The 17,088-nt window shown below is 35.1% G+C and overlaps 1 protein-coding gene across 3 annotated transcripts in view; it reads left to right on the top strand.

Moving 5' to 3' along the window:
* Positions 1-17,088, top strand: part of LOC134724690 (high-affinity choline transporter 1-like) — a 44,506-nt gene that overhangs the window by 19,039 nt on the left and 8,379 nt on the right. For all 3 annotated transcript variants that reach the window (XM_063587860.1, XM_063587861.1, XM_063587859.1), the window contains 3 exons: positions 5,888-6,086; positions 13,147-13,254; positions 16,105-16,260. In XM_063587860.1, coding sequence (XP_063443930.1) covers positions 5,906-6,086; positions 13,147-13,254; positions 16,105-16,260 — 445 coding nt within the window. In that variant the 5' untranslated portion in view covers positions 5,888-5,905. The remainder of the gene's footprint in view (positions 1-5,887; positions 6,087-13,146; positions 13,255-16,104; positions 16,261-17,088) is intronic.

The raw sequence follows: 17,088 nt of genomic DNA, 5'->3' as shown, positions 1-17,088 counted from the left end.
AAAGATAGTTTGGTTTTGTAATTAGATATAGGAAGATGTGGCATGAGTGCCAATGAGACAACTGTCCATCCAAGTAACAATTTATGAAAGAAACTATTATAGGTCAAGGTACAACCTTCAACACAGAGCCTTGGCTCACACTGAAAACATTTATAAAGGGCTATAAATGCATGAAATATTTGCCACTGATTATAAAGCAAGCAATTTCCAATTCTATTAACTATCAATGAACCACAATTTGCCACCACTACCATAGCTTTGTAATGTATTACTCCCTAGCTTTGAACTTTATAATACTGATGTAAACTGTGGGATTCGTTTCCAAATATGCCTGACTGTCACTTCTTGTTTGACAATACTTTAAATCATGCTACATATTTCTCAGCTTCTCAATTTATTATTTTCAATTCTGCTTTTTTATGTGGTGACTTGAACTGTTCCCAGTTTGAAATACTAAGTTCTTTTTTTTTAAATGACAGTAAAAGAAATATAAGTTTAAATGATGTTGGAGACGTTTTTAAAAATCTATAATATATCTTTTTTGTGACCTTTGGTTTAAGTCCAAATTGAATTGCTATCATAGTAAGAAGATGGAATAATAGTTCCTTCTTGTGCATGTATTGTTCATTTGAAAGTGGTTCAAATATAAAATATTTTCTGACATTGATCGTGTATATATCCATGCAGGAACTATATATAAGCCTTTCTATCTTAAAATCCCGGAAATTGACACTGAGTTCTTTCTTAGAATTAGAAAATAATGGAAAGAAAACATTTCTCTTTCTGTAAGTGAACCAATATAACATGAGATATTTGTTGTTTAGAGAAATAACATTCTTTAAATTAGAAATGGTGACGAGTCATTGGTTGTTCCATTGTATAAGATTGAAGCAGTAAATGACATTAAGTCGCACCGATTGACGTTTATTGAAGAAACAAGTAGCTTGATTAAAGATAACTATATTGTAAACGTGAGACTTCTTGTTCTATAATTGATTAGTTTTCTCTAGACATTAGGTAGCAATGATTCTCTGTCCAACATCATTAAAAAACATTGGCTGAGTTTAATGGTATATATGATAAGGAATGTTTGAAGATGTGTCTCTGGAAAGGTTGATATTTCAAAGTTTTCATGAATGGAAATCATGTCAGTTCAAATTTGAGCACTTTTTAGCTCACCTGGCCCAAAGGGCCAAGTGAGCTTTTCCCATCACTTGGCGTCCGTCGTCGTTGTCCGTTGTTCGTCGTCGTTAACTTTTACAAAAATCTTCTCCTCTGAAACTATTTGGCCAAATTAAACCAAACTTGGCCACAATCATCATTTGGGTATCTTGTTTGAAAAATGTGTCCGGTGACTTGGTTAACCAACCAAGATGGCTTCCATGGCTAAAAATAGAACATAGGGGTAAAATGCAGTTTTTGGCTTATAACTCCAAAACCAAAGCTTTTAGAGCAAATCTGACATGGGGTAAATTTGTTTATCAGGTAAAGATCTATTTGATGTAACATTTTCAGATGAATCGGACAACCCGTTGTTGGGTTGCTGCCCCTGAATTGGTAATTTTAAGGAAATTTTGCTGTTTTGGGTTATTATCTTGAATATTATTATAGATAGAGATAAACTGTAAACAGCAATGATGTTCAGCAAAGTAAGATTTACAAATAAGGCAACATGACCGAAATGGTCAGTTCACCCCTTTAGGAGTGATTGCCCTTTATAGTCAATTTTTAACAATTTTTAGTAAATCTTAGTAATCTTTTACAAAAATCTTCTCCTCTGAAACTACTAAGTCAAATTTAACCAAACTTGGCCAAAATCATCATTTGGGTATCTAGTTTAAAAAAATGTGTCTGATGACCTTACCAACCAACCAAGATGGCTGCCACGGCTAAAAATAGAACATATGATTACAATGCAGTTTTTGGCTTATAACTCAAAAACTGAAGCATTCAGAGCAAATCTGACGGAAATAAATTGTTTATCAGGTGTAGATCTATCTGCCCTGAAATTTGCAAAAGAATCGGACAACCCGTTGTTGGGTTGCTGCCACTGAATTGGTAATTTTAAGGAAATTTTGCTGTTTTTGGTTATTATCTTGAATATTATTATAGATAGAGATAAACTGTAAACTGCAATAATGTTCAGCAAAGTAAGATTTACAAATTAGTTAACATGACCAAAATGGTCAGTTGACCCCTTTAGGAGTTATTGCCCTTTATAGACAATTTTTAACCATTTTCATAAACTAAATTTTTACTAACATTTTCCACTGAAACTACTGGGCCAAGATCATTATAGATAGAGATAATTGTAGGCAGCAACTATGTTTAATACAAACACATCACCATTACCAAAACACAATGTTGTCATGTTACCATCTTCACATAGACCAATAGTCATAAATTTTTGTAAATTTTTAGAAAATATTTTCCACTGTAATTACTGCACCAAGTTCATCATAGATACAGATTATTCAATTGTAGCAACAAGAATGTTCAATAAAGTAAGATCTACAAACACATCACCATCACCAAAACACAATTTTGTCATGAATTTTTCTGACTTCATTGTTTGATATGAACATAGACCCAAGGTGAACGACACAGGCTCTTGAGAGCCTCTAGTTAACATACATTTTGTATTTGTAAGTAATGTAGTGGTTGTTAGTCATCAATTATAAGCAGTGTTGCTTGGTTGGTTTTGGTTATTATAAAGTCATATGAGTTATAGGATTACTGGTTGGTTTTTGGTTGTTCAGGTTATTTAGTTAACTTTGTTTTTATACAACCGTAAAACTTTTTTAGGGTTTGTACAATGCTATGATGTCGTCTTGGTCGTTGTTGCCTGAAAAAACATTTGGTTTCTGGGCAATGACTTTAAATGTCTCTCTATAAAATTTTACAAGAAGGTTCAATACCACAAAAGGTATTTTGGGATTGATTTTAGGGGTTATGGTTATAACAGTGTAGGAATAAAGAACCAAAAAGGGGCCAAAAACTAGCATTTTTGTTGTTTCTGGACAATAACTTGTGTGTAAGTGTATGGAACCCCCTAAAATTGTCCTACAAGATGCAATGCTTTAATAGGAAGGCTGGGATTGATTTTGGGGGTAATTAATCTCATGGGGGGATCTAAAAGATTGGGAGGATTTTTATACCCCATCTACTATAGTAGAGGAGCATTATGTTTTCTGGTCTGTTCATCCTTTCTTCTTTTCATCCATCCATTCTTTTGTCAGTTTGTTCGCTGTCCGTCTGTCCCACTTCAGGTTAAAATTTTTCGTCAAGGTAGTTTTTGATGAAATTGAAGCCCAATCAACTTGAAACTTAGTACACATGTTCCCTAATTGAAATGCCAAATTAGAGTTTTTACCACAATTTTACGAACCACTGAACATAGAAAATGATAGAGGGAGTGGGGCATTCGTGTCCTGGGGACACATTCTTGAAAAAAGTTTGAAGAAGAAATCTTCAATTGAACAGTTTTGCCCATTCAGCACATTTAAATGTGCATTAGCTTGTTGTTTGGTATGAGACTAGGCTCCATGTTGAAGGCCGTACATTGACCTATAATGGTTTACTTTTATAAATTGTTATTTGGATGGAGAGTTGTCTCATTGGCACTCACACCACATCTTTCTATATCTATAAGTTTTTTACAATCTTTGATTACATATATTTTGTGTCAGAAACCTATATTATGTCAAAAATTTGATGGCAATCTAAACTCAGACAGTACATCAACCTTGAATAGTGTGTCCAAACTTTCCCCAACTGTTCAGGGTTCAACCTCTGTGGTCTTATCAGGCTACCCTGCACTCAGCAAAGCATTTTTATTTATTTCTTGTTATACTGTATTGAAGGGTTTGTTTGATGTTTATTTAAAATATAAATAGCTTTTGAAATACAATTATGTTAGAAACATGAGACTTCTTGTCCTGTAATTGATTAGTTTTCTCTAGACATTAGGTAGCAGTGATTTCTCTGCCCATCATCATTAAAAAAAAAAATGCCTCAGTTTAATGATATACTACTAATCAATGTAGAATCTTTGGAGACCAGTTGTTTCATTGAAAAAATTTATAAAATATAAAAAAAAAATGGTTGCCTCAATAAAAGTTGATGATCGTTGTGTTTTATGGTCAGACGCCAAACGGTCATTTTTGGCTACTGTTACCTATAAATTGGTTTTAGAGTTACTGTCTGAGGTTCTGCAATGACTTCTTGTTTGTTCTCACATGTAACTTTGTAGATTTTATTCCTTTTGCATGTGGATAGTCCTTTTAGCTTTTGCTCGTTTTTTTTTTAAAGCTATATAATCAACTATCTCAAATTAATCTTTAGTGTGGGTCTGTCTTTATGGGATTTTCTTAGACATTTTTTTGTTATTAATGAATATTTACTAAGTTTTTGTCTGGTGCTTCTTTTAATTATAGATTTTAAAGTCAATAGTCTCAAGTACAAGAACAGAATCTATATCCGTTATTACTTTGCTTCATTTAAATATGCTTTCAAAAATCAATTTCAGTCCCAAGAAAATCTTTAACAGTGGAAGAATTGGGTTTTAAGAATCTTAAGAATTGTATCAGACTCTGTATTAAACCAGTTAATCACAGCAAGATAAATCCTTTAATAGAAAATTACTTCAGAAAATAGCTGGCTTTACATCATGTTAAATGGATAAATTGATCGCACTATTATAAGCTAGATAACGAGTTGGTTTAGCCACTGTAAACCGGTGTATTGATCTGAACAAACATGTAAGGGATAAGCACCCTGTGTCCACAAATAAAAATGATTTCCGATCTCCATAGAAAGTGATTGTTGTTTGTTCACGATGTCCTTCTAGGCAATTATCTGAAGAGTAAAACTATTTGTCTCAGTGTGAGGGAAGCGTTCCTTAAACATCATTCATCGTTCAATTGTCGATATATTTACTTTTTGGGGATCGACAAATTTATGTTTTAATGAAACCATGTAAATAGTCTAAGATTATCGACTTCTTCTGCTTGGGATGGTTGTTACTTTAAGTAATTACACAGGAGAAGATTTACTCAGATTACAGACTTGCTCAAGATCTAGGCATCAAAATTGCTTTCTTTTATATTGTCTAATTTAGCAAATACAAACCAAATATATTGTTTTCAGTTATTGAATATTTTTGGGAAATGCAAAGGAATATAAAAAAGTTTGTTATTTATGTAGTAGTCAAAATAATTTAATTGCCTTTGGTGGGAATGCTGATATGTATGAGCATGCAGTCTGAGTGAGTACCAGAAAACCATGTGATTAGAAATTTGGTTGATAGTTGTCTTGTTAGAAATCTGATACTGCATCTCTTTATCTTATATCCACTAAAATATATATATATATACTAAAAAATGTTTAAATTACTGAGTTACAAAATGAAACAAGCAATATATATTTTATTTTTGTTCAATACTACACACTAGGGGGAGTTTTAAATGTAAAGTTATATCTTGAAAGCACAAGATATTGAATACAATTGGCTTTGTCTTCATACATGTCTTCATACATGAAAAATTGACATTACAATGAGTATACCTGCATTAATTGAATTTAATTTACCAATTTGAAGGATTCCCACAGTTAAATATCTTGTTATATATTTCATAATTTATTCTGAAGAAAAAACAGGAAAATACCAAGGTGATGATCAAAAATCAAATACCAAGAGAAAACTCTGCAAACTGACAAGTGCTTTAAATGTGTATGCAGCTCCTGTTTAAATAGTGAAATTCATTCTTTAAATAAACCACTTGTTTCAAGAAAAATTTCAACATATGATTAAGGAACATTTCATCTTATGATTAAAAACCCTTTCATCTTGTAATTTACTTGTATTTTTATAATTACTTTTTTTCAGATTACTGAATCATTAAGAATGGCTGTTAATATTCCTGGATTGATCTCTGTCATTCTTTTCTATGTCCTTATTCTACTTGTGGGATTGTGGGCAGCGAGGAAAAAGAAGAAAACTTCAGGGGAGAACACTCTGGAGAGTGAAGATGTCATGTTGGCTGGCAGAAATATTGGTTTACTTGTGGGATCTTTTACAATGACAGGTGAGTGGGTGTGGCTTTGTGACTTACCCGTTGAATCTTTTACAATGACGGGTGAGTGGGCGTGACTTGGTGACCTTCTTGTGGGAACTTTTACAATTACGGGTGAGTGGGCATGACTGGGTGACTTTCTTGTGGGAACTTTTACAATGACGGGTGAGTGTGCGTGACTGGGTGACTTTCTTGTGGGAACTTTTACAATGACGGGTGAGTGTGTGTGACTGGATGACTTTCTTATTGGAACTTTTACAATGACGGGTGAGTGTGCGTGACTGGTGACTTCAATGACGGGTGAGTGAGTGTGGCTGTGTGACTTACCTGTTGAATCTTTTACAATGATGGGTGACTGGGTGATTTACTTGTGGGAACTTTTACAATGACGGGTGAGTGGGCGTGACTGTGTGACTTACCTGTTGAATCTTTTACAATGATGGGTGACTGGGTGATTTACTTGTGGGAACTTTTACAATGACGGGTGAGTGGGCGTGACTGTGTGACTTTCTTGTGGGAACTTTTACAAAGACGGGTGAGTGGGCATGACTGTGTGACTTTCTTGTGGGAACTTTTACAATGACGGGTGAGTGGGCTTGACTGTGTGATTTTCTTGTGGTATGTTATAAAATGTCTTAATAACAGGTGAGTGGGTGTGACTGTGTCTTTTCAAATTGATATCTGAGTTTTTTCTAACATGGGGTTCATGTAGTGTATTTAAGGCAATGATTAAAATCAGTTGAACATGCTTCTTTTCCAGATATGTCAAATTTTAATTATGCAAAAAATAACATTTTATTTTAGCAGCCTCATTACCTCTACTGATAACTATATCATATGTACAAAGATCTCTTCTACATAGCTGTAGTATAAATGGAAATTGATTTTTGAATACTTTTGAGTTAAGTTCATTGTATGTATTCCCTCATAATTATTTCTAAATTCTCCATTTTATGTTAAGAGTTTGTGACACAAAATAATTGACAGTGGTATTGGATTTTATATTCTTATTATGATCTGTACAGAGCCTTGACTTTCTCATTTTAAAGAGAATTGCAAATTTGAATTTAAATGTCAGGTTGAATTGTGAAGGCATTTGTTCTTGAATCATCAATACTGTAAAAAAAAGTATTTAAGTCCTAAATTTGGACATTTAGTCCTTTTGGCTTTCAATAGCCATTTTGAAGGTCTTAACTTTAATATTAAAATTAATGGACCAAGATGAAATTGATGAAACCAGAATCATCTACACAAAATGGATCCAAATTGGACGAAGTAATCATGATCTTCACGTTTTTTAAATAGTTTTGCTGATTTTTACCTTAAATACCCCAAAAAGTATCACACTTTCTCCTATCTTTGAGGTAAGATAAGCCGAATTTGAAATCATATATATACATAATTTGAGCAAGTTGAGGCTATTTCTGAATGTAATGTTATTCTAATTTAAGCATCAAAAGTGTATCATAAATTATAGTTTACTTCTGTTTAGGCTACAGAATTGTTCAAGGAAAATAACCCAAAAAAATATTTCATTGATTTCAGCCAAACATTTGAAAGTCATTGTTAAGACTGTTGTAGTTAATTTGTGGCTGAAACATTTCTTATGTTTAAGGAGAAGAAGTATTTATCTGGACTCCAGTTTAGTTGTAAACATTATGTAGAATACATTTTCCCACTACAATAGTTGAGCCTTTGACAATTTTCCAATTGTCCTGGGTAATATAGTAATTGAAAAATTGTACAGACTGACTTTAACCCTGAGACAGCAATAAATTGGTGTCAGAAGTATAAACTGTTAGCAGGATTGCAGATGTTTATACCATGTTCAGAATTGGCTAATCAAGTAACTTGTGAAGTCAGCTGGGAATCTTATTAGATTAGGTCTGTAATAAAATGAGATTTTATTTGATACCATTCTGTGTACAGTAGAGATTGTTATTGACAAGTTAGATATGTAAATCTTATCAATTTACTGTATAGTCTATAGCTATATGTTAGAGCATTATATTCATTGTTGGCTTTTACTGTATACACTGGTATTATTGAGTTACATGGATTTTCTTTACTGATCTTATAATAGATTTTTTCATTGACATAGTTTAAATGAAAGTTATTTCCCTTTGCCACAATGCTGGGAGTCTGCAATATACATAAATCATTTTTTTAAATCTTTTCATAACTCAAGTAATTCATCTTTTGATTGTCCCTATGAACCTATCACACATTCACATCCTCATATGCCTTTCCCCCAAAGGAACCTTCACACATTCACATCCTCATATGCCTTTCCCCCCAAAGGAACCTATCACACATTCACATCCTCATATGCCTTTCCCCCTAAGGAACCTATCACACATTCACATCCTCATATGCCTTTCCCCCAAAGGAACCCATCACACATTCACATCCTCATATGCCTTTCCCCCAAAGGAACCTATCACACATTCACATCCTCATATGCCTTTCCCCCAAAGGAACCTATCACACATTCACATCCTCATATGCTTTTCCCCCTAAGGAACCTATCACACATTCACATCCTCATATGCCTTTCCCCCAAAGGAACCTATCACACATTCACATGCTCATATGCCTTTCCCCAAAAGGAACCTATCACACATTCACATACTCATATGTGCCTTTCCCCCTAAGGAACCTATCACACATTCACATCCTCATATGCCTTTCTCCCAAAGGAACCTATCACATATTCACATGCTCATATGCCTTCCTAAAGGAACCTAGCACACATTCACATCCTCATATGCCTTTCCCCCCAAAGGAACCTATCACACATTCACATCCTCATATGCATTTCCCCCAAAGGAACCTATCACACATTCACATCCTCATATGCCTTTCCCCCAAAGGAACCTATCCAACATTCACATGCTCAAAAGCCTTTCCCCCAAAGGAACCTAGCACACATTCACATCCTCATATGCCTTTCCCCCAAAGGAACCTATCATACATTCACATCCTCATATGCATTTCCCCCAAAGGAACCTATCACACATTCACATCCTCATATGCCTTTCACCCAAAGGAACCTATCACACATTCACATCCTCATATGCCTTTCCCCCAAATGAACCTATCACAAATTTACATGCTCATATGCCTTTCCCCCTAAGGAACCTATCACACATTCACAACCTCATATGCCTTTCCCCCAAAGGAACCCATCACACATTCACATCCTCATATGCCTTTCTCCAAAAGGAACCTATCACACATTCACATGCTCATATGCCTTTCCCCCAAAGGAACCTATCACACATTCACATCCTCATATGCCTTTCTCCCAAAGGAACCTTCACACATTCACATCCTCATATGCCTTTCCCCCCAAAGGAACCTATCACACATTCACATCCTCATATGCCTTTCCCCCAAAGGAACCTATCACACATTCACATCCTCATATGCCTTTCCCCCCAAAGGAACCTATCACACATTCACATCCTCATATGCCTTTCCCCTAAGGGAACCTATCACACATTCACATGCTCATATGCCTTTCCCCCAAAGGAACCTATCACACATTCACATCCTCATATGCCTTTCCCCCAAAGGAACCCATCACACATTCACATCCTCATATGCCTTTCCCCCAAAGGAACCTATCACACATTCACATCCTCATATGCCTTTCCCCCAAAGGAACCTATCATACATTCACATCCTCATATGCCTTTCCCCCAAAGGAACCTATCACACATTCACATCCTCATATGCCTTTCACCCAAAGGAACCTATCACACATTCACATCCTCATATGCCTTTCCCCCAAAGGAACCTATCACAAATTTACATGCTCATATGCCTTTCCCCCTAAGGAACCTATCACACATTCACAACCTCATATGCCTTTCCCCCAAAGGAACCCATCACACATTCACATCCTCGTATGCCTTTCTCAAAAAGGAACCTATCACACATTCACATGCTCATATGCCTTTCCCCCAAAGGAACCTATCACACATTCACATCCTCATATGCCTTTCTCCCAAAGGAACCTTCACACATTCACATCCTCATATGCCTTTCCCCCCAAAGGAACCTATCACACATTCACATCCTCATATGCCTTTCCCCCAAAGGAACCTATCACACATTCACATCCTCATATGCCTTTCCCCCCAAAGGAACCTATCACACATTCACATCCTCATATGCCTTTCCCCCCAAAAGAACCTATCACACATTCACATCCTCATATGCCTTTCCCCCAAAGGAACCTATCATACATTCACATCCTCATATGCCTTTCCCCCAAAGGAACCTATCACACATTCACATCCTCATATGCCTTTCCCCCAAAGGAACCTATCACACATTCACATCCTCATATGCCTTTCACCCAAAGAAACCCATCACACATTCACATCCTCATATGCCTTTCCCCAAAAGGAACCTATCACACATTCACATCCTCATATGCCTTTCCCCCTAAGGAACCTATCACACATTCACATCCTCGTATGCCTTTCCCCAAAGGAACCCATCACACATTCACATCCTCATATGCCTTTCCCCCAAAGAAACCTATCACACATTCACATGCTCATATGCCTTTACCCCAAAGGAACCTAGCAAACATTCACATCCTCATATGCCTTTCTCCCAAAGGAACCTATCACACATTCACATCCTCATATGCCTTTCCCCCCAAAGGAACCTATCACACATTCACATGCTCATATGCCTTTCCCCCAAAGGAACCTATCACACATTCACAACCTCATATGCCTTTTCCCCAAAGGAACCTATCAAACATTCACATCCTCATATGCCTTTCCCCCAAATGAACCTATCACACATTCACATCCTCATACTTGTATGCCTTTCCCCTAAAGGAACCCATCACACATTCACATGCTCATATGCCTTTCCCCAAAAGGAACCTATCACACATTCACATCCTCATATGCCTTTCCCCACAAAGGAACCTATCACACATTCACATCCTCATATGCCTTTCCCCCAAAGGAACCTATCACACATTCACATCCTCATATGCCTTTCTCCCTAAGGAACCTATCACACATTCACATCCTCATATGCCTTCCCCCCAAAGGAACCTATCACACATTCACATCCTCATATGCCTTTCCCCCAAAGGAACCTATCACACATTCACATCCTCATATGCCTTTCCCCCCAAGGAACCTATCACACATTCACATCCTCATATGCCTTTCCCCCAAAGGAACCTATCACACATTCACATCCTCATATGCCTTTCCCCCAAAGGAACCTATCACACATTCACATCCTCATATGCCTTTCCCCCAAAGGAACCTATCACACATTCACATGCCTGTTCCAAAGGAATTTATTGCACATTCATAAGCTGTCCCCAGGAACCTTGTCAGAAGTTGTTAAAATATTCATACTGAGTATTGCAGTATAGAAGATTGTGATATCATCATATTCTTCTGTTGCCTTTTCAATTAATTCAGCACATATGAGGGGGGATAGGAGGGGTCCTGATCCCGAAATCCCGGACTTAACAAATCAAAATTCTGAGGTCCTGAATTTAAATTAAGTAAATCCTGACGTCCCGAAATCCGAAAAAAAGGATTGCCGGATTCTGAAAGGGTCAATCATGAAATCCCGAGCTTAAAATCACCTGATCATGGAGTCTCGATAAATGTCCTATCCCCCCTCACATATGACTGTTTTAGTTTTTCAAAGAGTTATAAACTTTGAACAGTTGAGAACTAACAGGAAAATGAAGTAAGTCAACATAACATTTTAATGCATAGGGGTGTTAAATATCTTGCCTGAGTCTTTAAATTTTTCATACTAAGCACAATTTTGACCTTAAACGCCTAAGTGGGTTAGTTATTGCTCAAACTATCATGTTGGTACTTTGGTTAATGTACTCTGTAGTATTTAATGGTCCAGAAGTGTATTGACAGGCCCATTAAGATATCACTAAATCTGTCTGTCACATGTTAAGTGTTATACAACAGTAAATGATACCTTTTAACATTGATTGTGAAAAAATGGCAAAGAATAAATAGAGTATCTTATAGTCTTTCATGCAATCTAAAAGAAAACTTTGCTGGATTATTTTCCCTTTGACGTGGCACAATGTTAGAAATATCTGTAATACATGTAGAGATATTTAAGATTAAAATTCATGTCATTTAAGGGATATCACTTTTCCCGAAGTGCAGAAAAGTTGTTAGCTTGTGGATTCTAACAATGCATGGTTCTTGAAATCTGATATAGATTGTTCAAATCAATTGAAAATCTGTATTTTGTTTACATCAATAATTTAAAAGAACTGACATTTTATTCTGGCAACAATGTCAATACTTATAAAAGTGGCATATCATGCGTCTTGGTGCAGCTGCTTATTTGAATTTCAATCAGTTATGAGAAATAAAAATCTTCCCAAGATGTTTTTTTCTGGTTGATTACCTTAGCCGTATTTGGCACAATTTTTTGGAATTTTGGATCCTCAATGCTCTTCATTTTTTTACTTGTTTGGCTTTAAAAATATTTTGATATGAGCGTCATTGATGAGTCTTATATAGACGAAACGCGCGTCTGGCGTACTAAATTATAATCCTGGTACCTTTGATAACTATTGTGCCTCATTTTGTTAGTCCTTCCTGTTAAAGGTCAAACTTTTCAGTTTAGGTATTGAACCATGAAATTGAGGCCACATAATCAATGAAAACTTGATACACAATAGTACAAAATAGATGCTAAATTAGGAATTTGACCTAGATTATTTAGTTCACTAAACATTGAAATGTGATAGTGCAAGTGAGTCTGGTGTCCTACTAAAACATATAAATTTTGAGTTGAAATGAAAATAGTTGGTTAATTGAAACCAGTAACATCAATCCAGACAACCAATGAGCTATTATCACTTCATATAGGAATAAGAAGAAAAGAATGAAACATCATCAAGGAAAGAAAAAAGAAAATTGTCATGTCTATATCATAAATTTTGGTATCAATATTGGCACTTTTTTGTGTATTTTCTTTAACAAGTGTTTGAGATGAAAATCAATGATCATTTAAATATTATTTTATTTATTTTTAGCAACATGGGTGGGAGGAGGATTTATAAATGGCACAGCCGAAGTAATTTATCAGAGTGGATTTGTCTGGTGTCAAGCACCATTTGGATATGCTCTCAGTCTTGTATTTGGTAAGTTTATAAGGGTTATGTTGTAACAAGTTTTTTAGGCTGTTAAGGTGCCTTATGCGAACACCCTGGATTTGTGTGCTACCCAATAAATGCTGAAATACGTGCCATTGTTATTATCTAGCTGTCTACTATATTATTTATAACTTATTGGACAGTTTTTTCATACTTTTCATTCTGGATTACAAAAAATATGACCAGAAAAACCTTAAATGATCGTCGATTTTCCCAAAAGTTTTGAAGTTGCACATAGGAAGTAGAGCACATTAGGAATCCTTATGTAGTTTATTATCCCCTGAGCTTTTGGCTAAGATGTCAAAGAACAAATGTATGAACTATTTTAATCGACGAAAATTTCTAAAGACAAGTAGTTTAGATTTCCCCAAATTGCAAAACTCGTAGGAATATTGTTTGTTGTCAATACGTAGTCAACTACGTATATAAGTTCAACTGATGACGCTGTTGGCGGCAATTTTGAATTAGAAGACGAAATTTTCGTATCTTTTTAATTTGGACGCAGGGGTTCAAATTAGCGGTGGTCCGGGGTCTGTGACCTTCCACTTTTGCAGTCTGACTTTCTTCTTAATTACTTGCTACGCCCGACGGACCTTGAAAGAAAATAAAAACATAACTTTGCAAACATTTTTACCAAAGTTTCCTAAAAAACAATCTCAAACTTATTTTCATCATTACTATTCATGACAGCGATGTTCAATTTGTTCAACCGCTAGCTTTATAAAGAAAATGGCTGATGAATAATGTGTAAATCCGAGTAAATTCGTATCTCACATTCTGTCATAAACAACATTGTAAACAAAATGGCTGCCGCGAGACTACAATATCGGATCCGATTCCGGAAGCGGATAAGGGTAATCCCGGGTTTTTGAACTAAAAAAATCCAGATAGGTGACAAAATACAGCTATGCATGGTAAATAAATATAAACACTAGAATTGAAAACCAAAATTGTTTAAAAGAAATAAAAAGCAGAAAATATTTTGTACACCAATTTTAATGTCAAAATCCAATACAAGCATTGACATGTGACAGCTGGGAACAGTTTATCTAACAATATATATGTTCCTGGTAACAGTATAATTTTTTTTTATCAGTGATAAATGTTGGTAATGCATGTTAAATGCTATTCAAGGTAAACATATTGCTGCATAAATTATTTTTTTCTTCTCAATTTTGATAGGTCAGTTAAAATAGCTGGAAGTTTCTTCAGGAACATATATATTGACTTTATAGATATACACTGTTCCCAGGTTTCTTATATATAAAAAAAAAAGATGATTGGCAATGAGACAACTATCTACAAGAAACCAAAATGACCAAAACTTGGTAATGGTCAAGATCCCCACCCCAAAACAATATATATATTCATGTATGGGACAATATAACCGTGAATCATATGAAATATAGGTGAAGTTCGTGGGGCCACTCTACCCCTTTCTGTTTTCGAATTTATAACGGTCCAGATCCACAATCTTAAACAATATATATTTATGTATGGGACAATATTACAAATCAAATAAATTATAAGGGGGTCCCTATGGTCACTGTACACCTTCATGAGTGAGAACTTGGAAAAATTCGAGATCATCACCCCTTAACCATATATACTACATGTATAAGACTATATAACATATCAAATGAAATATAGGGGAAGTCCCTGTGGTCACCCTACCCCTCATGTTTAAGAACTTTGAAACAGTTGGGATTCCCAATTCTAAATTAAATGAAATATAGGGGGAGTCCCTGCAGTCATCTGATTTATATAAAATCGGAAACAGTCGAAATCCCCACCTTTAAATTAAACCATATATATGCATGTATGAGAACTAATCAAATGAAATATAGGGAGAGTCCTTAGGGTCAACCTACCAACTCCTGTTTGATACTTAGAAACAGATGAGATCCCCACCCCTCAACCATATATATTCATGTATTGGACAATATAACAAATCAAATGAAATATAGGAAAAGTCACTAGGGTCCCCCACCCCTCCTGTTTGAAAACTTGATAACAGTCGAGATCCCGAACTCATAAACCATATATATTCATGTATGGGACAATATAAAAAATCAAAATGTAAATAGGGGTAGTCCCTAGGGTCACCCCACACCCTCTTGCGTGTGTTTTGAAAACTTGAAAAAAGATTTACATACCAACGCCTAAACCATATTCATTTCTATTTTTCATTTCAAAAAGATTAAATGACATACATGGTTAACTGCCTTCAGTGCTTACAGCGCTTTGATTTATTATCATTTTGACTACTGTGGATTCATTATTATTTGTTGGGTATACAGTTTGGGGATTTCGTGGGCACAAGTAAACCACAAATTCAAAAGTTCAACAAAATACAAATTTTCTATATTTGAATATATAAGCAGACTTTGGCAAAACCTTGAAATCTGATTAGCAAATATCAAAGAAATTGCAAGTTTACCTCAAACCACGAAAATTTGTACACACGAATATAAAAGAATCCACAGTATCTGTGTCACAGAAGACCATGAATATGTTCCTATGTCATAACCACAAACGAATCCTCTTTTCATTGATTGATTATGATATCACTGTTTGAGAGTTATCACTTAATTTGTATATCAACCTTTTTTAGTTGCCTTTGAGTTTAATTCTTGGTAGTCTGACAGGTATTGTTAATTATTACTCACAAATAGTGTACATTAAAACCAATATTTGTAATAAGATCTACCAGTTAAAAAATATTGAAACAACTTTTCTTTTGTCTTTCATTATAGGTTTGTAAATTCTTGTTGAACTACCTTCTAAAACTATTCTATATTAATGATCCAATTGTTCTTTTCAACAACTTTCTAACAGGTGGTTTATTCTTTGCCAAAAAAATGAGAAATGAAGGATATGTAACCATGTTAGATCCATTCCAACAAAAGTATGGTGAGAGGATGGGAGGATTATTGTACCTGCCAGCATTGTTAGGAGAGGTCTTCTGGTCTGCTGCTATATTAGGAGCATTAGGTTGGTATAGTCATTTTGTTATACACTTTGCCAGCTGCTGTACTTAGCCTTTAGGCCATAAAAAAAGAATAGGTTTGTTTGTTTGTTTGCCCAAACGCTACCTACCCAGAAAAAAGCTGCCTACTCAAATTCTTTTATTGTCCTGATTTGAAGAAGTTTTTTTTTAATCAGATGGGCATGAAGACTAATAAACATCCGATACTGCAATTTCTCTTCTTGAAAAAATATAAATAAAATACCTAGCTACCTACTCACTGTCTCAACCTTTGGGTAGGGTTTGGGCAAACCAAAATATTTTTAATTGTGGCCTCAACAGATTAAGTTTTTATGATTGTTTATCAAATAGATGTCAATGAAATTTTCTGTACTTAATGGGGGAAATTTCTTTTGAAGGTTTTCTTTTCAAAAGGCAGTTATTATATAAACCATGTGTTGTATCAGTCATGCAAAAACTTAATGCATAATCTTTCAAAAAGTTTTTTCCTAAGGGCTATTCCAGAAAAAAATGCCATCACCCCCCCCCCCCCCCCCCCCCCCCCCCATACATTTTTTTCTGGAATAGCCCTAAGTTTTAAAAGTAGTAAAGACAAGGGTAGTTTTCAATTTGTAAGTTTAAATTTTTGTAAGGTTCTTCTCAAGATTTAATGTTTAGACTTTAGAAGAAAAATTATATTCTGAATATTCCCAAATATAGGCTGTCAAAATTGAAAAGAAAAGCTTTGGTAAATTACACAAAATGAGATTTATCAACTCTTAAGGTGAAACTCTTTAAAATGATATGTCCTTTTCCATTCTAGAGACTTCTTTTTCACTATTTCAAGTATAACT

Source organism: Mytilus trossulus, chromosome 7, assembly GCF_036588685.1.
Source record: "Mytilus trossulus isolate FHL-02 chromosome 7, PNRI_Mtr1.1.1.hap1, whole genome shotgun sequence".
NCBI classification, from domain to species: Eukaryota; Metazoa; Mollusca; class Bivalvia; order Mytilida; family Mytilidae; genus Mytilus; species Mytilus trossulus.
The sequence above is the reverse complement of the archived record's forward strand: the minus strand, read 5'-3'. Positions and strand labels throughout refer to the sequence as shown.